Here is a 25,118-nt window from a genome sequence, read left to right as displayed (position 1 = left end):
TTCTTGAAGTTGCAGCTTAAGAATCTGGCCTTTGGCTATCTCATCTCTAACCTCTTTTAACAATGTTTGCCCTTGTTTATATGGAAGCTGTAAGTCTTCAGGCCCTGTTCTTGCTCAGCCTTTCTGTCAGCACAGCCTCAATTCTTGTCATTGGTAGGAGTTTTATGTAACATTCCATTATCCTTTTCTTTTTCTTTCTTTTTTTTTTTTTTTTGGGTGCAGGTGCAGGGGCTTGAACTCAAGGTCTGAACACTCTCCCTTTGCATTTTTGCTCAAGGCTGGTGTTCTATCACTTGTACCACAGTTCCACTTCTAGCTTTTTGCTGGCTTATTGGCGATAAAAGTCTCATAGGCTTTCTTGCCCAGAATTAGCTTTGGACCTTGATGCTCAGATCTTAGCCTCCTGAATAGCTAGGATTATAGGCTTGAGCCACTGGAGCATGGCTTCACATTTTATCTTTTATCCATAATTCTAGAATCTATAAGGTTCCAGAAACCGACTGCTCCCTCCCCAGTTTGGTACCATTTAAAGTGTACAGAACCAGATATAACCTAATTAGTAACAAGTATCCATGGTGTTATTCACTTATTGCAAACATGTATACCTTTCCCTGGGAAAACAATGAACTTTTAACATTCCATACTCTGCTGAGAGTGTTAAGTAAGATACCATATGTAAATTGAGCAAGCTTTCTAATACTCAGAATATTTAGTCTTTGGGAAATTTACCTGCCCTTACTCCTCTCCAGTCTTGAGCTTAAACATGACCTCAGCATTTGGCTAAGGAAACTGAGTCACTCCCTTCCAAATCCAGATTCATGTGCTTCTGAATGGAGCCAGTGCACACGCATCTCAAAAGGCAAAAGTCTCGATATTCCTGCGGCTGGTACCAGGGAATGCCAAGTGTTTCCAAGATGGGGCACCCCGGGGGTTGTTCCCTCGGCCAGGACAGTCATCGGCGGGGCGGGGCAAGGGGGCTTCCGGGGCGGCAGCCACCTGGCCCGGCCCCCTCCGGCCCCGCCCGCTTCGCCTCGCCGCGGTGATTCACTCCCTCCTTCGCCCTGGGGGCCCCCTTCCCGGCCAGACGGCGGGTAAGACGGCTGGGTGTGCAGCGTCCTCGAACCCACGAGCCAACGAGCAGTTCCTCTGCGCTCCTAGGGACACTAGTCCACACCATGGCGGATTCCGAGCGCTACTCGGCCCCTGGCTGCTGGACAGCCTGCACCAACTACTGGCGTACACGAAAGGGACTTCTTCTGTTCGCTGAGATTGTGAGCTTTCCGGGGCAAGCTGCCGGGGTGGGCAAAGGCTGGGCGGGGTGGCTGGACCACGCGGTACTGGACGATCAGTGTGAAGCAGCCACGTGGCCAGAGCGTTCAGCAGTGGGGCACAGGTTGGGTGGGTTCGTGGAGGAGACTCGAGACTAGGGGTGCAGGGGGAATCGTTGTATTTTTTTTCTGGAGAAGGGGAATGGTGGTCGGAAGCTGGTGGCACACGTGAAGTGATCTGCCTATAACTTATGCAGGGAACTTGGTGAGGGGAAAGCCCAAGTGGCCTCACTAGTGAATTCAGCAAAGGGGCTCTCCTGGAGGGCTGGGAAGTCGGGGGGCCTCCCGTGGCAGGGCGTGGCACGGCCTGAGCACTGGCGAGCGGGCTGGCTGCGTGCCCGTGGGTGGGGCCTGTTGGGGTGGGGCCGCGAGTGCTAGTTCCCCCCCCTCAGGGTGGGGTGCCCCACCCTTTGCCAGTTCTTCCTAGTCCTTTTGGAATGGTGGGGCGGTCCTTAGCTCTTTGAGTGGCTAGGGAACCTAGGTTTCCCGCCCTCCTCAAAGTGGGCGCTGCCCTTGACTCACTTGGAAAAGGGGTGCGGCGCCTTTAACGGAGCCTTGTCCCTCCAGTGTCTGTCTCACCGCTCCCCAAGGGGGTTGCCGAGGGAACCGCACGTCCCGCCCCCTCAAGGCCTGGGAGCTGGCGCCAGCGGTGTTCACAAAACACCTGGCAGAGCCACCCCCTCGGGCTGCTCATATCATGGAAGGGAAAAGGGAGCTGCAGGCCCTCAGCTCTGTTCCTTACCTGAGTGACCCTGGACAAGCCACTTAACCTCTCTGTGACTCACTTTTCACATCTGTAAAATAGACACACTAATAATAGTATCTTTCTCATTAAGTGGCAGTGCCTGTGAATGAATACTTATAAAGTTCTTAGGACAATGCTTGGAGCACTGTGAACGCACAAAAAGTGCTTAGCAATCATGGTGTGTCATTTTCTCAGTCCTGGCAGACATTTATAAAGTGGATTTTTTTTGTCCCCTGTGCTGGAGATAGAATCTAAGGCCTTATGCATACGAGGTAAATGCTCTACCACTGAGCTTCAGCCCCAGCCTTGGAAAGTGGGTTTCATTTTTTTTCCTGGTAGACATTTGAGTTTCAGACCCTAGCTTCCTTTTCCCCAATTACATCACCCCAGGGAGCTGACTAAGTCCCTCTCCTCTCATGTCTTCCTTGTAGTTATTCTGCCTGGTGATTCTGATTTGCTTCAGTGCCTCTACATCAGCATATTCCTCCCTGTCGGTGATTGAGATGATCATTGCTGCTGTCCTGTTTGTCATCTATATGTGTGACTGGCACACCAAGATACCATTCATCAACTGGCCCTGGAGTGTGAGAAGGGGACCAACAGTGGCTAGGCTGGGCAGGGGCCTGGGCCATTGGGATTATGTGGGAGAACTCTGAGTGCTGACAATCCTCTTTTCCTTCCTATAACTTATAGGATTTCTTCCGAGCCCTCATAGCTGCCATCCTCTACCTGATCACCTCCATTGTGGTCCTTGTTGAGAGGGGAGGCCATTCCAAAATCGCTGCTGGGGTAATATGGATGGGGGCGCAGGGAGGAATGTTTGAGGATCCTGAATTATTTCTGCCTCTGCTTCTGTAGAAACTCTGTGACCCACAGCAAACCAACTTTTCTCTCAAGGCCTGCAGCAAAAGTCTGACTTCAGCCATCATTTATCTCCCAAGATCATTTGTGATAAAATGCTCTCCCTTGTCAGACTAGGAGACTTATGTGGGAAGCACAAACAGGTGGCCCCTTTGTCAACATGTTAGGCTACCATCTGCTAGAACATTGTCTGAGTTGTGCCTCCTATGTGTCAGGCACAGTGTGGCTGTCCTTTGTTGAGAGGTACTGGGGAGAGGGGAGAATGAAGCCTCCTGGACTTTCCTTGGGACTCTCTGGCTTTTTAGCCTGGGGCTGTAGCTCCTATCCTGTGTAGGTCCACCATTTAATCCATTCATTCCCATCACCTGCCAGGTACTGGGCCTAATGGCTACTATACTTTTTGGGTATGATGCCTACTTCACCTTCCCTCTTCGGCAGCAAAGACACACAGCAGCCCCTACGGGTAAGTGTGTGTGTGTGTGTGTGTGTGTGTGTGTGTGTGTGTGTGTGTGTGTTGCTGAGAGAGGAGGGAAAAAGAAAGGGATCTGTGAATAAGGAGCATGAACACCAACTTTGGCCTTTATTGGCATTTCTGTTGCTTGTGCCTATAACTATCATAAGTATCAGCAGTCTTGCTGGGGGTCGTGGCTCATGCCAGTCCCCAAGCTGAGACTTGGAGGATGGAGGTTCAAAGCCAGCCTACACAGCCCAGCTCTTGCAGCTCACGCCTGTAATCCTAGCTACTCAGGAGGTTGAGATCTAAAGATCGTGGTTCAAAGCCATCCCCAGCAAGAAAAGTCCATGAGACTCTTATCTCGATTAAACCACTCAGAAAACTGGAAGTGGGCTGGGTGCTGCTGGCTCACGCCTGTAATCCTAGCTACTCAGGAGGCTGAGATCTGAGGATTGAATTTCAAAGCCAGCCCAGGCAGGAAAGTCCGTGAGACTCTTGTCTCCAATAAAACACTAGAAAACCGGAAGTGGAGCTGTGGCTCAAGCGGTAGAGCACTGCCTTGAGCTGAAGAGCTGAGGGACAGCGCCCAGGCCCAGAGTTCAAGCCCTACAGCAACTAAAAAAAAAAGCCAGCCTAGGCAGAAAAGTTGGAGAGGTTTCATTTGTAATTAACTAGCAAAAAATGCCATACCAGAGATATGACTCAAGTGGTAGAGTGCCAGCCTTGAGCAAGAAAGCAGTGAGAGCTCAAGACCCTCAGTCCCAGCACTGGCACAGAAATAAGTATTAGCATTTCTATGAATGAGTAAAATGGGCACATGAAACTAACTAATGCTTTCTTTTCCTCCTGCAGACCCCACAGATGGTCCCGTGTAGGTGAACTTCACTCACTGTGCTCTGCAAATCACTCCTCTATGGAAAAAACTCCTCTCATTCCCCACAACACTTCCAGCCAAGCAACTCTCCAGCCCCCTGTTATGGTAAAAGTGCCTTTATTGGGAGGATTTTGTCTACCAGTCTGTCAATCAACCCTCCTGGGTGTAATCACTTTTATGTGTATGCCCAGGCCCCCTCCCTTCTGCCAGCATCCAGAAGGAAACACCAGTTCTGCCCACCTAAGCTACAAAATGAGGGAGGTGGGTATCTCTGATTTCTGAGTGACCCACTTCAAATAACCTCAGTGTGAGAAATGGGCTGTAGAGGGGCAAATAAATAATAAATGATTGTTAAAATATGTCATGAATAACAATCCTTTAGTTAAATTTGGATAAATCTCAAGCCTCAAAGGTGTGTGTGTGTGGGGGGAGTAGCTGTGTGTCATGCCTGTATTCCTAGCTAATCAGGTAGCTGAGAGCTGAGGATTGCAGTTTGAAGGTAGCCTGGGCAGGAAAGTCCCATGATTCCTATGTCCAATTAACCAGCAAAAAAGCTGGAAATGGAGCTGTGGCTCAAGTGGTAGAATGCCAACCTTGAGCACAAAAAGCTAAGGAACAGTGCCTTGTCACTGAGTTTAAGCTCCTGTGCCTGCAAATTAAAGGGAGGGGAGTAGAGGTGGCAGGAAAGGGGGAGGTAGGATGGCATTTATGACTTAGTCATCATCTATGCTGACTGGAGAATGGAGCTTCCTCCAGGATTGACTGCGTTCAGGCAACAATGCAGTTCTTGTCTCTGGCCTGGCGAATCATGCCTGGGCCAGAATCTCCTGAGAGTGGTGGGGCTGGGGAGTTGAAGGTGCCAACCGCAGTGTCTTGAGTAGCCTTGGGCCGGCACAGGTGTGGGGGCAGTGGGATGCGTTCCCCTAGGAAGAGACCATCATCCTCAGAGGATTCGGAACTGGGGCTGGAGGGCGAGCTAGAGCAAGATCCTGAGTCTGATCCTGATCCCAAATCACATCGACGACGACGATGGCGACGTCTGCTTGGATGGTGGTGGTGATGGTGGTGGCGGTGGTGGCGGTGATGTCGGGTGGGAGCCCTGGGTGGGGGACTACGTGGCCTGCGGCGCTGGGCTGGGGGTGCACTCAGGGTCCTCCGTGGACCTCCCTCAGACACCAGAGGATCTCGGAAGCTGACACGCTGTGTGCTTTGACGACCAAAGGTACTATCCTCCAGGCGTTGGTCAGGTTGTCCTGGGGTCTCCATAGGTGGTTCTGGAGGGCCTCGGAGCCCCAGCTCAGGCATGGAGTGTCGGTGTGGGGCCCCTCTCAGAAATCTAGGGGGCTCCTCATGGCCTACAGCTGGAATAGGAGAGATGGGGCCATCCCTGTATGTGCCTGATCTGGCCTCTCTCCAGTGGGGAGGCTTCCTCTCCCTTACCCCAATTCCCCAGGAATGGGAAGTGAGGCCAGGGACAGGGATGAGCAGGGAGATAAGGAGCACCAAAAGTTTGAGCCCTGACTGAAGGTGGGAAGATCACCTAGAGCCAGGCCGTTGGGGCGTGCCCAGGGAATAGGGAAGTGGCTTCGCTGAAGGGGGCGTGGTGTATATTTAAATGGAGGCGTGGCCCACTGAGTGGATGTAGAAAGGAGAAACTTGAGCTCAAGCTGGGACAAGTTGATGAAGGGGCCTAGAGCTCACAAGGCAGGTTAGGGCTGGAGAGTTGGCCAGGAATGGTGTGGGAAAAGAGGCGTGGCAAGAGTTTGGATGGACAAGCTAAACGTTCTGGGTCTAGCTAGTGAAGGGGAAGGGCTGGGCGTGACACTCACCAGGAGTGGCCTCAGTACTGGTGCCTTTGGTAGCGGTCTCTGACGCCCCCTCCTCAACTGGGAAAGAGGCAGTGGACCCAGTGAGCGGTGCGGTGACTGTGCCTGCACTCCAGCTGCGCCGGCCCGATCCTGGAGCAGTGGTCTCTGACCCAAGGCTGCAGGCTCGAGAGCAGAAGATTAGACCACGGCGTGGCAGGAAGGGGCGACCCAGCAGGGCTCGACCACAGCTACTACAGCAGAAGCAGCGATCTGAGGCATGCCAATGCTGGCCCTCATAGGCCATCTGGCCCTGGTCCAAGCCTGTGGGGACCAACACAAGGGAAAATTGAGGCAGAACCCACAAGCATGAACCCACCCATCTTGAAATGGGGCTTTCCTTGGGAATAGTTGGGGAAACTGAGGCAGGGTACTCTGATATGCTACCTCCACCTTCCCGAACAGACTCCTTCTCTGGAGAAAGCTGGAAAATTGAGGTTTGATTTTCATTTCCTGGTTCCCCATCTTCCTTATCACCTGGAATACTGGCTGGTAATGTCTCCCAGCTCCTTTCCTTTCCCAGGGTGCCCCTTCAAGAGTGGGGCTGGGGAGTGGACTCTAACATCTATGCCATACTTAGACATTAAGGAGTGCTTACTTCAAGTAGACGGTAGTAGAAGGCTGGGCCTGAAGAGGCTTGGGTGATGGGGGCAAGGCTTACCCTGTAGGACATGAACTTAGTGGGATAGAAGTAGGGCTTAGAAGGTAGTGTGTTGCTAGAAGGTAGGACCTTACCTAGGCTGATGGAGAACAGTGGAAGAGAGACTAGGGCATAGCTCCAAGCCATAGAGGACTGGAATCAGAAGGTGCTGTGCAGGTGGTAGGTATAGGCCTGAAGTGGTTGCCTACTGTTGTGTGAGTAGAACTTAAAAAGTATGGCATAGCCAGGCACGGGTGGCTCATGCCTGTAATCCTAGCTACTCAGGAGGCTGAGATCTGAGGATTTCAAAACCAGTCCAGGCAGAAAAGTCTGTGAGCCTCTTATCTTCAGTTAACCACTCATAAACCAGAAGTGATGCTGTGGCTCAAGTGGTAGAGTGCTAGCCTTGAGCACAAAGAGGCCCAGAGACAGTGCCCAGGCCCAGAGTTCAAGCCCCTCAACTGACAAAAAAGTATAGCATGTAGCTGGGCACTGGTGAGTCATGCCTGTAATACTAGTTACTCAGGAAGCTGAGATCAGAGGATCACAACTTGAAGCCAGTCTGGGAAGAAGTCCATGAAAATTTTTTTTGTTGGTCATGGGGCTTGAACTCTGGGCCTGGGCGCTGTCCCTCAACTTTTCAGCTTAAGGTGAGCACTCAACCACTTGAGCCACAGTGCCACTTCCAGCTTTCTAGTGATTTATTGGAGAATAAGAGTCTCATGGACTTTCCTGCCCCAGCTGGCTTTAATTGCAATCCTCAAATCTCAGCCTCCTGAGTAGCTAGGATTACAGGCGTGAGCCACCAGCACCTAGCAAGTCCATGAAATTCTTGTTTCTAACCAGCGAAAAGCCAGAAGTGGGGGTGTGTGACTCAAGGAGTAGAGCACAGCCTTGATCAATAAAAACCAAGCAAGATTATAGGTCCTGGCTGGGAATGTAGCTTAGTGGTAGAGTGCTTGCCAAGCATGCAGGAAGGCCTGGGTTTGATTCCTCAGTACTACATAAACAGAAAGCCGGACGTAGTGCCAGTTCAAGTGGTAGAGTGCTAGCCTTGAGTGAAAGAAAGCTCAGGGACAGTGCCCAGGCCCTGAGTTCAAGTCCCAGGACTGGCGTACCCATAAAAAAAGACAGTATATGGTAGTTCAATGATAGAGCACCTGCTTATTGGGCTTGAGATGATGGATTTGGTATCTGGTACCAGGGGGGAAAAAGAGAAAGAGAAAATGAAAGACACAGAGAGGCATAGCTATGTATGCTTGGGGCCTGTGATACTGGGAATAGGAACTGAGATTTAAAGGATGGGGCTGGGGGGTGGGAGAGGGATGAAGCCTGGAGAACAGGAGGACTCCTGATGGGTGGGGCTGTGGCCCTGCTCATGGACCCCTCTGAGCAGTTCCATGATGTTCACCCACCAATGTGCTCTCCACAACCATCGCAGTACTCAGCATGGCGGGCTTCATAGCAGGCACAGCAGTGGGGCCGGCTTTGACGCATGACATAGCGCTGCCCTCCAAGCGAAGCTTCACACTCGAAACAGCAGAAGTGACCCATGTGCCAGTGCCGGCCCTCAGCCTCTGTGCACTCCGGGGAGAAGATGATCTGCAGGGCACACAGATCATCTATGACTGTCAGAAGAGCTTGACCCTGCCCCTCCTCCACTCCCACTCTGGCCAGGAAGGCACAAACCTCATCACAGGCTTGGCAGCGAGGGCGCAGGCATTCAGCATGGTGCCGCCCACAGTAGACTTTGCCAGCATGATAGAAGTAGATGAGGTCAACAAGCAGCTCCCGGCACGTAGTGCACACAAAGCACTGTGGGTGCCAACAAGCTCCCAGGCCTGCACGACTGGCAAACACTGCAATGTCCCCACCTCCGATCTGCTTCCCGCACTGCCAAATGATAGACACCATCACTATTACAAAGATGGTTCAATGGATTGGGGTCAGTGTTGTACATGGGACTTCCCTGTGATGGATCTTTGTGTGTGTGTGTGTGTGTGTGTGTGTGTGTGTGCGTGCGTGCGTGCGTGCGTGCGTGCTAATACTGGGGCTTGAACTCAGGCCCTGACTTCTGTCCCTGAGGTGCTTCTTTTTTATGTCAGTTGTGGGGCTGGAATTCAGGGCCTGGGCACTGTCCCTGAGCTCTTGCTCAAGGCTAGTACTCTACACTTTAAGCCATAGCATCACTTCCAGTTTTCTGGTGGTTAATTGGAGATTAAGTCTCACAGACTGGGCTAACTTTGAAAGGCTATATCAGCCTCCAGAGTAGGATTACAGGTATGAGTCAAGGGTGCCAGGCTCTGTGATAAAGCTTTTTTTCCCTTTGTCATGGAGCTTGAATTCTGGATTTGGGTGTTGTCCCTGCACTCTTCAGCTCAAGGCTAGCACTCTACCACTTAAGCCACAGCACCATTTTCTGCTGGTTATTTGGAGAGGAGTCGCACGGACTTTCCTGCCTGGGCTGGCTTTGAACTGTGATCCTCAGATCTCAGCCACTTGAGTAGCTAGGATTAGAGATGTGAGCCACCGGTGCTGGGCTTTGTGATGAAGCTTTTTGACTAGCTCCACCTACAGGGAAATTCTGATATTCCTACCTGTGTGGAGGTGCTGACTCAGTTCATGAGTAGGGGGAAAGCATAGATACAGGACCTGTCATAGAGCAAGCTCCTCTATGGGTTGGAGCAAATATAGAGACAGGCTAAACCCAGTGGGGAGCTGTGAAGATAATTTCCATCTTCAGAATCTTAGCGACAAATTTTACCAAGCAGTAAGTTCTAAGGATGAGCCGCAGCCAGTAAAGAAGGCATTGGAGATAAATCTGCCCACACATGTGTGTACACATGCATATGCTGGTAATTGGGTTTTAACTCAGGGCCTGGCACTATACTTAACTCTTTTTGTCAGTTGTGTGGCTTGAATTCAAGGCCTGGGCTCTGCCCCTGAACTTTTCTGCTAAAGGCTAGTGCTCTACCACTTGAGTCATACGCCCACTTCCGATTTTTTCTGTGCTTAATTGGAGAAAAGAGTCTCATGGACTTTCTTGCCCAGGTTAGCTATGAACTGTAGCCTCTTGAGTAGTTAAGACTATAGACGTAAGCCACCAGCATCTGCCTAAATCTGCCCACTCTGGAGGACTCTAGAGACAGGATTTGTCACTATAAGTCAGTTATTTTTTTCTTTTTTCTTTTGTGGTGCTGGGGATGGAACCCAGGTCTTCATGTATGCTAAGCAAGCCCTCTGCCACTGAGTTTTGTCCAGAACTGACCTGTGGGTCAGTTCTTAAGGAAAAGATCTGAACAAGGACTGAGAATACGGCTTAGTGGTAGAGTGCTTGCCTAGCATGCATGAAATCTTGGGTTTGATTCCTCAGTAGCACATAAACAGAAAAAGCCAGAAGTGGTGCTGTGGCTCAAGTGATAGAGTGCTAGCCTTGAGCAAAAGAAGTTTAGGGACAGTGCCAAGGCCCTGAGTTCAAGCCACAGGACTGTCAAAAAAAGACCAAAGAAATATCCCATGACATGCATCAACTGCAAGCATGCATGGATGGGAGGAAACCACAGATAAGATAGATCAAGGCCTCCTTAGACACAAAGTACACCCAACTGTAGGATGACCTAAAGAATAAGTAATATTCATTAGGAGGCCCTAGATATAATGTACTAGGGCTTCAGTGGCAGGCCCTAGTGGCTCAGGGCCAGTGCTTCAGAGTCCTCCCTTGCAGAGGCCTTCTGTGGCTCACCTCTTCACAGATGGCCCCAGTGATGGTCACTGGGAAGATGCGTACGGTGCCACGCCCCAGATTCTCCCGCTTCCGTTGCTGGCTGAAGGCTCTGAGCTCTTTCTTCTCCTCCTCTTCCAGAGCTGTGCAATATTGTGCCTGGAGAGAGGAAGGGGTCTTCCAAAGGTCATCTTTCCTCACCACATTTACTTCTAGGCCTTTGTATAGACAGACTGTACCTCTTGCCTAAAATGCCCAACTCTCACCTCTTCTCCCAATGCCCAGTTGTAGGTATGCCAAAGAATGTTTCTTGGTGGCCCTTTCCTGTCCAGATCTCTCATCTTGGCCCAGCTCCTTTCCTCCTGTGACCTTGTTCTGCTTATTTCTTTCCAGCTGCTCAGCATGTGCCCTGGACTTGGCATTCCCTTCCTGTCTTCTCTCCTTACCTCACTGTCATGTGGGGGCAGCTGGTGCAGCAGCTGCTTGATCCTGTATTTCTCTCCTGGACTGTTGACATAGGGGACCTTGTCTTCTGGAAGGCAGCTGAAAAACTGGTACACCTGGGAGGATGTGGGGTAGGGTGGGAGAAAATAACTGAGGTTTGGGGTTGTTGTGATACATATGAGAAAATTAGTTATCTGAAGGGAAGTGTCTAAGTCCACCCTCTTTCGTGTGTGTGTGTGTGTGTGTGTGTGTGTGTGTGTGTGTGTGTGCCTATCACTTTTGGCTTTACATCACACTTTTTGTTTGTTTTTGAACTGTATTTATTTTTGTCAGTTGTGGGGCTTGAACTCAGGGCCTGGGCACTGTCTCTCAGATCTTCAGCTCAAGGCTAGTGCTCTACCACTTGAGCCACAGCGCCACTTCTGGCTTTTTTTTCTGCTTATGTGGTGCTGAGGAATCGAACCCAGGGTCTCATGCATGCGAGGTAACCACTCTACCATTGAGTCACCTTCCCGGCCCCAATTATATTTTTTGTCTTTTCTTTTTTTGTTTTGGTACTGGGGATTGAACTCAGGACATTGCACTTGCTAGGTAAGCACTTTGCCACTGAGCTCCATCCCAGCCCAACCATCACATTCTTGCTCTACCACTTGAGCCACAGATCCACTTTTGGCATTTTGGAAAATTGGAGATAAAAATCTTATGGGGCCAGGTGCTGGTGGCTCACTCCTGTAATCCTAGCTACTCAGGAGGCTGAGATCTGAGAATCCTGGTTCAAAGCCAGCCAGGCAGGAAAGTCGGAGACTTTTTTTTTTTGGGGTCCAGTCGTGGGGCCTGAACTCTGGGCCTGGGCACTGTCCCTCAGCTCTTCAGCTCAAGGCTAGCTAGTACTCTACCACTTGAGCCACAGCGCCACTTCCGGCTTTTTTCTTTTTTCTTATGTGGTGTTGAGGAATCGAACCCAGGGCCTCAGGCATGCAAGGCAAGTGCTCTACTACTGAGCCACCTTCTCAGCCCTCAGTGAGACTCTTATCTCCAATAAACCACCAGAAAACAGGAAGTGGTGTTGTGGCTCAAGTGGTAGAGTGCTCACCTTGAGCTGAATAGCTGGGGGACAGTGCCTAGGCCCAGAGTTCAAGCCTTATGACCTACAAAAAAAAGAAAAGAAAAGAAAAAAGAATATTATGGATTTGTTTGCCTAGTCTGGCTTTAAACCACAGTCCTCAGCTTGCAGGTTCCTGAGTAGCTAGAATTACAGGCATAAGCCATCAGTGTCTATTGGTGAAAACTAGGTGATAGCTAGGAGGGACCCATTTGTAATACCAAAACAAACAAACAAACAACAAAAATTTTCAAAATAAGTTCAGGGCTGGGAATGTGGCCAATTGGTAGAGTGCTTACCCAGCATGCATGAAGCCCTAGATTTGATTCCTTAGTACCACAAACACAGAAAAAGCCAGAAGTGGTGCTGTGTCTCTGTGCTTGTCTTGGGCAAAAGAAGCTCAGGGACAGTGCCCAGGCCCTGAATTCAAGTCCCAGGACTGACAAACAACAACAACAACAGCAAAAACCCTAACAAATAAGTTCAATACAATAAAGTGAGGCAACTCTGAAGGACCACAAATATTTTAATATTCACAATTAGCATATTATAACATGTAACTACATTTTTAATATGGAAACAGGCAAAATACAAGGGCCTACATTACTGTTTATCTTTTTTTGGGGGGGGGGTCTGGTTGTGGGGCCTGAACTCTGGGCCTGGGCACTGTCCCTCAGCTCTTCAGCTCAAGGCTAGCGCTCTATCACTTGAGCCACAGCGCCACTTCCGGCTTTTTTTTTTCTGCTTATGTGGTGCTGAGGAACCGAACCCAGGGCCTCAAGCATGCAAGGCAAGCGCTCTACCACTGAGCCACCTTCTCAGCCCTACTGTTTATCTTGAAAGTTAATGAAAATTAGTATATGTGAGTTCAACATAATTGCAGAATCTACATTTACAAGCCTCTGTCTCTGTCTCTGGCTCTCTCACTCCCTCTCCTCGTACTGTGTCTTGAATTAAGGACCTGGGTGCTCTTCTCTTAGCTTCTTTGCTCAAGGCAGGTTATCTACCATTTGAACCACAGCTCTACTTTCAGCCTTTTGGTGGTTAATTGGAAATAAGAGTCTCAGATTTTGAGCTGGGAATGTGGCTTAGTGGTAGAGTGCTTGCTTAGCATACATAAAGCCCTGGGTTTGATTCCTCAGTACCACATACACAGAAAAAGCCGAAAGTGGTGCTTTGGCATCAAGTGGTAAAGTGTTAGCCTTGAGCAAAAGAAGCTCAGGGACAGTGCCCAGACCTCAAATTCAAGCCCCAGGAATGGCAAAAATATTTCCGATTTTTTTTTTTTTTTTGACTGGCTTGGCTTTGAACTGTGATCCTCAGATCTCAGCTTTCTGAAGGATTGCAGGCATGAACCACCAGTGCCCTGATTTCTTTTCTCCTTCTCTTCACAGTAAAACTCTTTGAAAGTGTAGTGAGCATTCCTATGCACTCTACTTCCTCTCTTCCCATCCTCTCTTGACTCTAGTGTGGTTAGGCTTCTGGCCCCCACCTTGCCTTCCTGCATGGCTGTTAAGGTCATACAGGATGTCTACATTGTTAAAATCATTGTTCACATCTTATTCCTCTGTGGACTTGAACATCAGTAGCCTTGAACCTAGTTGGTCACTCCCTCTTCCTGGAAAGTTTCTTCCCTTGGCCTCCATAACTCTGCACAGGCCTGGTTTCCTTCCTTCCTTCCTCATTGGCTGCTTGTTCTTTGTCCTTTATTAAAAAAATTACTTTACTATTATTATGAAGGTGATATAGAAAGGAATTACAATGACTTGGTAAGCCAAGAGCAGAGAGACAAACAGCACATGGTCTCCCTGATATGCAGATGTTAAATCCAAAATGCAAGGCGATATGACAAAGTAAACAGGACTCGAGAAACGAAGGACCTCCACTCAATTTGTATCATTTCTAAATGACTCCATGTTCTTGACCACATATATAGTGTATATATATATATATATATATATATATATATATATATATATATATATATATATATGCACATATGAGGGAAGCTAGGAGGCGGACATACAATCAGAGGGAAACGGAGGAAAATATACAACAGAAGGGCCCATTAGCTGCACTGGACATTGATGAAAATGAACTAAGCAACTCAAGGGCAGCGATGGGATGGGGGAATGAAAGAGAAAGAGGGAACATCTATACTAAGCAAAAGGAAAGAAATACACATACCACCTGATGTGGAAGAAATAGCTGTATTGTCAAAGCTCATAAAATTCACAAACATTATAGTCCATGATAATGACAATTTGACTCATGAAGGTTAGAATGTGTTTGTGACTTTAACTAAGTATCACTATCTCACAATACTGTGAAATTTGTGAAATTTATGTAATCACTTAATCTCAATAAAATTATTTTAAAAATTAAAACATAAAAATAAAAATTTACTGTTATTATGAAGGTGATGTAGAGAGGGATTGCAATGACTTGGTTCTTGGTCCTTTTGATTCCTCAAGTAGCTGACCCTTGAATATGAAAGGTTTCGAAGGCTCAGTCCTTTGCCCTTTTGCCTCTGCATTCACCCTCTTGGAAATTGTATACTACCTCTTGGTTGTAAATAGCATCTGTTGACTAAGGAGTCACGATGACTATCTCTAGTCTTGAGAGCATTTTCTTGACTTCCAGGCAATGTAGCCCCTTAGATGTTTAACAAGAACCTCAGACTCTTACTTCTCCAGCTTGCTTTTGCTTTTGCCTTTCTCTCTGTATCTCTTTTTAGTTCTGAGACTGGTACCTGCCACTTTCACTCATTGGCTAGCATGCTACCAACGGAGTCATGCTTCCAACGCCTTGTTTTTCTCATACGAGTGAATCCATGCACTTATTTTTGAGGTAATCGTTTCTTTTCTTTTCTTTTTTTTTTTTTTTGGTTGGTCATGGGGCTTGAACTCTAGGTTTGGGCGCTGACCCTGCGCTCTTCAGCTCAAAGTAAGCGCTCTACCACTTGAGCCACAGAGCCACTTCCAGTTTTCTAGTGGTTTATTGGAGACAAGAGTCTCACGGACTTTCCTGCCTGGGCTGGCTTTGAAATTCGATCCTCAGATCTCAGCCTCCTGAGTAGCTAGGATTACAGGTGTGAGCCGTGGGGCCCGCTTGAGGACATCTTTTATTCCTCTCTCTCACCCATCAGGAAAACCTCCTTGCTTTGCATTTACTTTTTTTGTGCCAGTCCTGGGGCTTGAACTCAGGATATAGGCATTGTGTCTGAGCTTGTTTTTTTTTTTTTTTTCCTCAAGGCTAGTGTTCTACTACTTGAGCCATAGCTGGTTAGTTAATTGGAGACAAGAATCTCAAGGAGGGCTGGGAAGGTGGCTCAGTGGTAGAGTGCTTGCCTTGCATGCATGAGGCCCTGGGTTCAATTCCTCAGCACCACATAAGCAAAAAAAAAGCCGGAAGTGGCGCTGTGGCTCAAGTGGTAGAGCGCTAGTCTTGAGCTGAAGAGCTGAGGGACAGCACCCAGGCCCAGAGTTCAGGCCCCCTGACCGGACCCCCCCCCCAAAAAAAAAAAAAAAGAATCTCAAGGACTTTTTTGCCCTAGCTGGCTTTGAACTGCAATCTTCAGATCTCAGTTTCCTGAGCAGTTAGGATTATAAGTGTGAGCTACTGGCACCTGACCTACATTTTACATTTTTTTTTTGTCAGTCAAATGGCTGGAACTCAGTGCCTGGACGCTGGCCCTGAGCTCTTTTGCTCAAAACTACTGCTCTACTTTGAACCACAGTGCCACCGAAATTTACTTTTTGAGACAAGGTCTTGCTGTATGGTCCAAGCTGGCCTTCAACTCAAAATCTTCCTATCTCTGTTGGGATGATAGGTATTGGGAAGATTTTAAAGTAAGGTTAAATGCTGGCTGTGGGCATGCACCTATAATCCCAGCATGTAAGAGGCTTAAGGCAAGAGGATTGTGAGTTTGAGGCCAACCTAGGTACATAACAAGTTTCAGGCCAGCCAGGGACCACCAAGTGAGACATGTCTCAAAACAAAATAAGGGCTGGAAAGGTGGCTCAGTGGTAGAGCACTTGCCTTGCATACATGAGGGCCTGGGTTCGATTCCTCAGCACCACATAAGCAAAAAAGAAAAAAACCAGAAGTGGCACTGTGGCTCAAGTGGTAGAGCGCTAGCCTTGAGCTGAAGAGCTGAGGGACAGCGTCTAGGCCCAGAGTTCAGGTCTCATGACCGGACCAAAATAAATAAATAAATAAATAAAATAAAACAAGAAAGAAAAATAAAAGCAAAAAAAAAAAAAAAACAACCAAATTCAAAAATTCCTAACAACAAAAGAAAATATCTAGAATCAGGACTGGGGGTTTGGCTCAGTGGTAGAGCAGTTGCCCAGAATGTTCAAGGCCCCTGGTTTCCATCCCCAGCACCACAAAATATGTATACATATATGCACCAATTCTAAACCATACTGTTTGGAAGTAGAGCTGTTGTTCAAGCAGTAGAATACCAGCCTTGAGTGAAATAAAAACACACACACTCAAAAAACAAACTGGGCACCAGTGGTTCATGCCTGTAGTTCTAGCTACTCAAGAGGCTGAGATCTGAGGATCATGGTTTAAAGCCAGCCAGGACAGGAAAGTTCATGAGACTCTTATCTCCACTCAACCAACAGAAAACCGGAACAAGCGCTATGGCTCAAGTGGTAGAGTGTTAGCCTTGAGCTGAAGAGCTGAGGGACAGCGCCCAGGCCCAGAGTTCAGGCCCCATGACCGACAAAAAAAAAGTGAGAGTGTGAGGCCCTGAGTTCAAGCCCCAGTTCCAGCATAAACAACAACAACAACAAAAATGGAATTAAACTACATTACTTCCACTCCCAGCATTGACTGGCAGCCTGGATAATGCAGTACTCTCCTTGCTGTATCAGCTGCTTCCTTCCTCATCCTTAGCAGCTGTTAACAACATACAAAGGTCCTGTTAAACCATAAGACTAAACACATCCTCTTGTGATTGGGAGCATTCCTCCTCCTCATTCCAAACCCATCCTTTCCAGAGCACCATCACCTTTCTGACCTCAGCTCCAACTGCTCTCCATTTCATTTTCTTTTCTCCAGCTGATTGGTCTCCTCTTTCCTTTTCCTTTTTTTTTTTTTTTTTTTTTTGGTGATGGTCCTAGGGCTTAAACTCAAGACTTAGGCACTGTCCCTGAGCTTCTTGTGCTCAAGGCTAGCACTCTACCACTTGAACCACAGCACCATTTCCAGCTTTTTCTGAGTAGTTTATTGGAGATAAGAGTCTCATCGACTTTTCTGCCCAGGATGATTTCAAGCCATGATCCTCAGATCTCAGCTTCCTAAGTAGGTAGGATTATAGGCATAAGCCATCAGCATCTAGCTCCTCTCTCTCTCTCTCTCTCTCTCTCTCTCTCTCTCTCTCTCTCTCTCTCTCTCTCTCTCCCCCCCCCCTCCTCCAGTATTTCTGGTACTGGGGATCAAACCTAGGACATTGTATTTACTAGAAAAGCATTTTGCCACTGGGCTACATTCCAGCTCTCCCCTCCCTTCTGAACATATGCGAAACACACTCCTTCCTCTGAGCTTTGGCATTGCTATTCCGTTTGCCTGGAATGTGCTAATCTCAGATACCTGAAGGCTCACTTCACCATCTTCAGGAGCTGCCTTCAGGGTAGCTGAGACATTAAATTCTCACAGACACTTACGTGGGCACCCTATTTACAATTCCAGACTTCCCCCTCACTTCTCTTTTCTTCCCTCTCTTCTTTGCCTTCCTTGTTTTTTGATTCCATAGTTCTTATGCCTTTTTATTTTTTATTTTTTTGGTTTTTTTTTTGGGGGGATCCAGTTGTGGGCCTGAAATCTGGGCCTGGGCGCTGTCCCTCAGCTTTTCAGATCAAAGCTAGCGCTCTACCACTTGAGCCACAGCGCCACTTCTGGCTTTTTTCTTTTTGTTTATGTGGTGCTGAGGAATTGAACCCAGGGCCTCATGCATGCAAGGCAAGCACTCTACCACTGAGCTACCTTCCCAGCCCCGCCTTTTTATTTTTTGCTGGTCCTGGAACTAGAACTCTGGGCCTGGGCACTGTCCTTGGGCTCTTTTTTTTGCTCAAGTCTTGTGGACTTTCCTTACTGGACTGGATTTGAACTGTGATCCTCAGATATCAGCCTCCTGAGTAACTAGGATTACAGGCATGAGCCACTGGTGCCTGGCTCTTTATGCTTTTTGATAATGCCATCATTCATCTGTATCCATATCCTCAGGTTCAACCATTATGGGTCAAAAATACTTGAAACCTTGCCCACGTAATTGTAACCCCTCTGTATGGTATTTTCACAATAAAAATAAAAAAAAGAAAACAATAAAAAATACTTGAAAAGCCCGTGGTGCTGGTGGTTCATGGCTGTAATCCTAGCTACCCAAGAGAATAAGATCTGAGGATCAAAGCCAGTGTAGGCAGAAAAAGAGTCATATCTCCAATTAACTAGCAAAATGTAGGACTATAGGTGAGGTTCAAGTGGTAGGGTACCAGCAAGCAAGTAGACTGAAAGCTCAAGACCTTGAGTTCAAGCTCTGGTACTAATACACATGCATGTACGAACACACACACACACACACACACACACACACACACACACACACACACACACACACACACACACACACACACACACACACACACACATTTTTGAAAAGAAGCCGAGCATCTTAGTGTACATTCAGCATCTAGCCCTGAGGAGATTGAATCAGGAGGCCTGGGCTACATAGTGAATTCCAGGCCACTTTGAGCTACATAGTAAGGCCCCTCTCTCAAAAACAAGTGGAAAACAAACCAAAAATAATAACAAAAGGCTGGGTGTGATGGCTCACATCTGTATTCCTGGCTACTTGGGAGAGAACAGATGATTGGAATTCAAGGCCAGTCTAGGCAAAAAATTATCAAGACCCTACCCTATCTCTACCAATGTTTTCTCTATTACTGTTTCCCCAGTGCCACACAGTATTCACTGAATCCATGGTGGTATGCACCAGTCATTCCACTTACAAAGGAGGCATGGATAGGGGGACTGTAGTCTGAAGAAGGCCCAGGTAATAATTTGAGACTATAACTGAATAACATAACTAAAGCAATGCAGGGCACTGGTAGTCCTGTAATCCTAGTTACTCAGGAGTCTGAGATATGATGACTGTGGTTTGAAGCCAGTTCCCTGGTCAAAAGCACCCAGGTCCTGAGTTTAAGCCCAGGAAGGCACCCCCCCAAAAAAAACACCCCCATAAAATGTAAAGCCAAAAAGGTTGGAAGTATGGCTAAAGTGGTAGAGTGTCTGACTACCTAGTACAAATCCCTGAGTTCAAATCTCAGTACCATCAAAACCTTAGTACCCTCCTCCCCCACGAAAACTTTTCTGTGGAGAAAAATGAGGGAGGGGATAACAATGTTTAACAAGAAATATATTCATTACATTGCATAACTGTAATCCCTCTGCACATCACCTTTACGATACAATAAAATAAAAAAATATAAAAAGACAACTTTTCTGGACCATGTGAGAATCTAGCAAGAATAATTTTTTTTTGCAGTCCTGGGGCTTGGACTCAGGGCCTGGGCATTGTCTTCTGAGCTTCTTTGGCTCAAAGCTAGCACTCTACCACTTGAGCCATAGTGCCACGTCTGGCTTTTTCTGTTTATGTGGTCCTGAGGAATCGAACCCAGGGTTTCATGCATGCTAGGCAAGCACTCTACCACTAAGCTACATCCCAGCCTGAATAAAAGTTTTCAACCCAGAAGAGTTCTCTTACTAGAATCCAGCTATGTTAGCAAGATCTCAGGTCTCTAACCACCAATGTTGTGAGAAATAAATCTGTTCTGTATAAACACCTCTCCCAAACATACATACATACATCCCACACATATGTGTCCAAAAAGATTGCAAAATTTGCAATATATATGTACAAAAATTGAACTACTTCTGAACTATACCTCAGCCCATAAATAATACATGTATTATAAGTATTATAAGTAATATAGCCAGGCACTGGTGGCTCACACCTGTAATCCTAGCTACTCAGGAGGCTGAGATCTGAGGATCGTGGTTCAAAGCTAGCATAGGAAGTTAAGTCCATGAGACATTTATCTCCAATTAACCAGCAGAAAACCAGAAGTGTTGCTGTGGCTCAAAGTGGTAGAGCACTAGACTTGAGTGAAAAAGTTCAGGGACAGTGCCCAGGCCCTGAGTTCAAGGCCTATGACTGACAAAAAAAAAATAACCTAAAGAAGATATAAAGTATATGGGAGGATGTGCTTGAGGTTGTGTGCATATACACTTGTATATCTCCAGGTTAAGTATCTGTGAAGCTGGGAGCCAGTGCCTCATGCCTGTAATCCTAGCTACTCAGGAGGTTGAGATCTGAGGATCATAGTTCGAAGCCAGCCTACGCAGAGAAGTCTGTGAGACTCTTATCTCCAATAAACTACTTAGAAAAAGCTGGAAGTGGCGCTGTGGCTCAAAGTGTTAGAACACTAACCCTGAGTACAAAGATGCTCAGGCACAGAGCCCAGGCCTTGAGTCCAATCCCCAGGATCAGCAAAAAAAAAAAAAAAAAAAAGAAAAAAGAAAGAAAGAAAGGTATCTGTGACTGGTTGTTGAGCTAATTTCTTGAGGATACCAAAGGAAGATTGTAAAGTTATAGGTTCTTTGTTTGCTTTGTGCCAGTCCTAGGGCTTGACCTTAGGACATGGGCACTTTCCCTGAGCTTTTATGCTCAAGTCCAGTGCTCTACCACTTGAGCCACAGTTCCACTTCTGGCCTTTTGGTGTTGATTTGGAGATAAGAGTTTCACAGACTTTCCTGCCTGGGCTGGCTTCAAACTACAATCTTCAGATATCAGCCTCTTGAGTAGCTAAGATTACAGGCATGAGTCACTGGTGCCCAGCTATTTATCAGCTCATATATTGGTTATTACTCTATTTAGGAATCTAATCTTCATATGAGAAGACATTTGTGTGTGTGTGCGTGTGGACGTATGCATGTGTTTACACGCGTATATGCCTACTAGGGTTTTGTACAGGATAGACAAGAGCTGTGCCATTGAATGTCTTTGTTTCATGTTTTCTTCATTGTTATGAAACAGTGTTACAGCAGTGTTCTACACTATTCACTGAATCAATGATGCGATGAATGAAGTTCTGGGATAAAGCCTGAGGTAGGGGCAGAATAGAGATGGAATGACAGACTGATGAACTGGTGATCATACAGGGCTCTCTGCATTACTCTAGAAAAACACTTTCCACATGAATGTGCGCCTCCCTGAGTGTCACTCACTGCAGAATGGTTACCTGCTCAGGTTTAAGGCCTGGGGGCACCCAGGCATACTCCTCGGAGGCACAGCCTGAATCATCATCTGAGATGGAGTGACGCTGGAAGTCAGAGATCAGCCGACACATGATGCGTTCCAGGTCCACAGGCACAGCATGCACGGCATGCTCCTCTCGTGGGCATTTGCAATGTTGACAGATCTTTCTGAGGAGCCATGATGGTATCAATTACTAAGAATTTTCTTCAATCAGACCTCTACACAGCCCAAATCCAACTGAAAGCTGGCCCAAGGACACTAGAGTTGGGCCAGGGCTGACAGGAAGTGGGACTGAGAGCTAAGATCTTATTTGAGCCATGGGTTGTAGAACATAGGTTGTGTGGGGCTCAGCTTCTGGCTGATGGCAGGGCTACAAGAGCCCAAAGAACTGAGAGTAGAGGCTATGCGCCTGGACACAGGATGTGACAGGATGAAGCTGATTAAACAGGTGGAGTCTCCAGCCTAACTTCCTGCTCTGGTGTGTGTGTGTGTGTGTGTGTGTGTGTGTGTGTGAGAGAGAGAGAGAGAGAGAGAGAGAGAGAGAAACTAACTCTGGGCAGAGAGCCCGAGAAGGGTGGGCCTCTGGACCTGAGATTGGAGTTCTAAATCTAGACACTTCCCCTAGGAAAGGCTTAGAAGTGCTTTGTGGGGGAACTCTCCCTGAAAGTGGCCTTTCCCCTGTGATAAGACTCTGAATGTATGTGTGTGTGTGTGTGTGTGTGTGTGTGTGTGTGTGTGTGTGTGTGTGTGCGTGTGTGTGTGTGTGAAAGTGACTATCAGCCTGTGGGACTATGGTCTGTGATACTTTCTGAGACTCTTTTTGGTGCCAATACTCAGGCTTGAAATCTGGGCCTGGACAGTGTCCCTGAGCGTCTTTGCTCAAGGCTAGTGCTCTAACACTTGGGCCACTTGGTGGTAAATTGGAGTTGAGTCTTACAGACTTTCCTGTCTGGCTTGGTTTCGAACTATGATCCTCAGATCTCAGTTTTTGAGTAGCTAGGATTACAGGCATGAGCCACTGTTGTCCAGCCACTATCTGGGTCATTGAATGCAGGGTTTTAGTAGGAGAATAGGACAGTGAGTGTGGGAGAACTAAAAGCCTAAAAAGGTGGAGGAGATGATTCCAGGGATGGTACTGAAAGCCGCAGACAGAGGATATTCCCAAGATCTGAGACTCAGAGATTTGGGGAGGATTCTTAGAATCGAGGTTGTGTAGTGAGTAGAACTTTCCTGGGAATTGAACGACTGGGAACGAGTCAGGTGGCAAGACCCTCAATCTGTGCTTGAGGTTCTTTTTCCTGTTGAGGTGAGTGTATGAACAGAGCTCAAGCCTAGAGGTATGGCCTAAGCATCCCGCCCCCAAGTCCCCAGAGGGCGGAGCTCTGGCAAAGGTGAAGCCCTGAGGCGGGTCACTTACCTCCAGCCATGCAGCAGGAAGCCTGGGCACTGTTCCCTACAGGTGTTGCAAGGTTGGCCTCGGTCTGGATCTTCTGCCTCTGCAGGCTGTAGGGGCGGGAGCAGAGCCCCAAAGAGGTGCCCAAGCAGGGAGGGAGACGTCAACGCCCTTCCCTCCACGCCCAAGCCCAAGACCACACGCTGGGGCCTGTCCCACAAGGGCAGCTCTGGGCAGGCTGAGACAGTGCTTAGAGTGTGGGGGAGGGGGACACAACCCAGCCAGAGGTGGGGCAGCAGAGTCCACCTCACTATGTGCCCCTTTTGCAAGAAATTCAGCATTCTGGGGTTGGCTTGTCCCCTATGCCAGATCTCAAACCTTCCATCCATCAGAAAGAATCCCATACTCTTCCCACTAGAGCAGAGCCCCTAATCTGGACATCCATTCCCAAGCTTCATCCTGGCCTCTTCACCTAGGAGGGCAGTAGCACTTCAATTCCCTGGGGTAGAAGTCTGAGACCCTGTTCTTCCCTTCAGTAGTTCAAGAGCCCTCCCTAAAACCCCTGTTCTCCCCAATTTAAGAAACTGAAGATCTCCCAGGACCTCAGGCCACTCCTGCTCCATTGAAGAACCCCTAGTCCAAGAAGCCTAGTCTTTACCCCTCATCCTAGGACTATTATCTCTTCTGGCCCACCAAACCCAGACCCTTCTACCCAGGAAGGCAAAAATTTCCAGGCTCAGGTGGAAGCTTAGAAACTCTGAGTCTCCAAATCTCAGTCCCTCACTCATAAATTGGGGCACTGGACCAGTGTAGTGCTCCCATTCCTAAATCTGTAAGTCCCAAAGATACAAAATCCCTTGCTTCAGAAGCTCAGGAGGTTCCTGCTCATCCTGACGTCCAAACCCAATCTTTTGACCCTTAGAATCCTCTGTCAATTCACTGGAGAGAACACACAAAGTCTCTTAGGAGGTGTTGATTAAGGTGTTCCTAGATGTGACTAGGCAGCAAGAGCCACCGAATCCACACCAGTTCCTTCAATCCATGAGCGTCCGCTAGTCCTAGTGCCCACTCTACGAAAGCTGGGGATGAGAATTCTCACACTCTCTCTGGGGCTTCTCATTGCTATCCCCGTGCTCGGCCCGCTTGCCTGGGCCTCAGTTTACCCCTGCCCCCATCCACTGCTGCCCAGAATCCTGCTCACCGCACGCCCAGAGCGGCGCCTCCGCGACCCACGCGCGAACATGGTGCGTCTGGACAGGGTCAGTCTGGGCCGGGTCAGGCGAAAGAAGTTCTCCCCGCCGCCAGGCCGCAGTGCGTCCGGCCTGGCAACTCGGTTCCGTAAACCTGACTCCGGCGTGGGAGGAGCCGCACCCCGTAGAGCCCGCCCCCAGGCCTGTTGGCTCTCGGCTGCCAACTGTGTCCTCTACCCAAAGGTGTTGGGCACTGCCAGCTTGCAGCCCGGAAGAACTTTACAGAAAAGTCCGCTGTCCTCTTGCTTGGGGCCAGAGCCAGGCGTCTGGAGGCACAGCCTCCAGAACCCCACTATGCCACGCAGACTCTGGGCTTGGAGGCTGACGGGGAGGGGCTAAGAGGGCTTGGAGGTGGTGACCTGAGTAGAAGGGGTGGCGCTCCCGGGTGCTTGTATTGACGCGTAGTGTCGATTTGTCTTGGGTATTTGGGGCAGGGGATAAAGACATACGGATTAAAGCCACTTCTTAGCCTCTTCTCAAACCTTCTCCCCCCGACTCTCCCGGACGAATGGCTCGAATAACATTCGCAGTTCAAGCTGGCAGTGCGTGGATTTCACCATCCGGCTAGAATTTCCCTTCCCGTTCCCCTCCAAGAGCCAGGATTTTGAGATTTCTGAGGAAGGGGCTAAAAATCACTGGCCAGAATCTGAGGCTCTCTCCCCGACTCCCTCGCTATTCTTTACAGGCCCACCCATTGTGGACCCTAAGCCCAGAAAAGTAGGTTCTAAAACCTTCCCCCGACCCCCATATTCTCTTCAGTTACACATTCCTTTCCTTTAGCTCTCTTTTTCATGCTCTCAGCAGTCTGGGAGCTTCTGGGTGGGAGGAGGGGGTCTCGGCATCCACAATCAAGGACTCAGAACCCAGGCGCCTGGCCCGGGTCTTTAATTAAGCACGGAGGCGGCTGCCGGCGGCCCGATCTTTCATCTTAGGCGCCAGGGAACTTCCTCCACCCCGGTATAGACAGCTCAGTCACTTCCCACCCCTCCTCGTTCCAGGGAGGAGCTGGGGAGAGGGAAAGAGGAAAAAATAAATTATTCAGCTATGGAGATCTATGGGTGCCCAGCCTTCCTGCCCAGCCAATCTCACGGTCTTACCAGTATGGAGAGGGGT

At 48.4% G+C, this 25,118-nt stretch overlaps 2 protein-coding genes across 3 annotated transcripts; one reads left to right on the top strand and one right to left on the bottom strand.

Moving 5' to 3' along the window:
* The first annotated feature begins 1,030 nt into the window (after positions 1-1,030).
* On the top strand, positions 1,031-4,621 carry Plp2 (proteolipid protein 2). The gene is made up of 5 exons (XM_070040466.1): positions 1,031-1,271; positions 2,505-2,657; positions 2,767-2,862; positions 3,307-3,397; positions 4,241-4,621. Exons 1-5 carry the CDS (start codon positions 1,176-1,178, stop codon positions 4,261-4,263), a joined length of 459 nt encoding a protein of 152 aa, XP_069896567.1. The 5' UTR covers positions 1,031-1,175; the 3' UTR covers positions 4,264-4,621.
* On the bottom strand, positions 4,596-24,171 carry Prickle3 (prickle planar cell polarity protein 3). 2 transcript variants are annotated; one of them, XM_070040465.1, is made up of 9 exons: positions 23,957-24,171; positions 22,780-22,865; positions 21,346-21,529; positions 10,935-11,048; positions 10,510-10,647; positions 8,457-8,660; positions 8,183-8,369; positions 6,092-6,391; positions 4,596-5,623 (listed from the first exon to the last, which is right to left on the bottom strand). In XM_070040465.1, the coding sequence occupies exons 1-9, from the start codon at positions 23,996-23,998 to the stop codon at positions 5,031-5,033; spliced, it is 1,848 nt and encodes a 615-aa protein (XP_069896566.1). In that variant the 5' UTR covers positions 23,999-24,171; the 3' UTR covers positions 4,596-5,030. The 2 variants fall into 2 exon arrangements, with proteins under 2 accessions (XP_069896566.1, XP_069896565.1); XM_070040464.1 differs by having other exon boundaries at positions 22,780-24,041.
* Between the last annotated feature and the right edge of the window lie 947 nt (positions 24,172-25,118).

Source organism: Dipodomys merriami, unplaced genomic scaffold, assembly GCF_024711535.1.
Source record: "Dipodomys merriami isolate MVZ:Mamm:240054 unplaced genomic scaffold, mDipMer1.0.p SCAF_3, whole genome shotgun sequence".
Lineage (NCBI taxonomy): Eukaryota > Metazoa > Chordata > Mammalia > Rodentia > Heteromyidae > Dipodomys > Dipodomys merriami.
The sequence above is the reverse complement of the archived record's forward strand: the minus strand, read 5'-3'. Positions and strand labels throughout refer to the sequence as shown.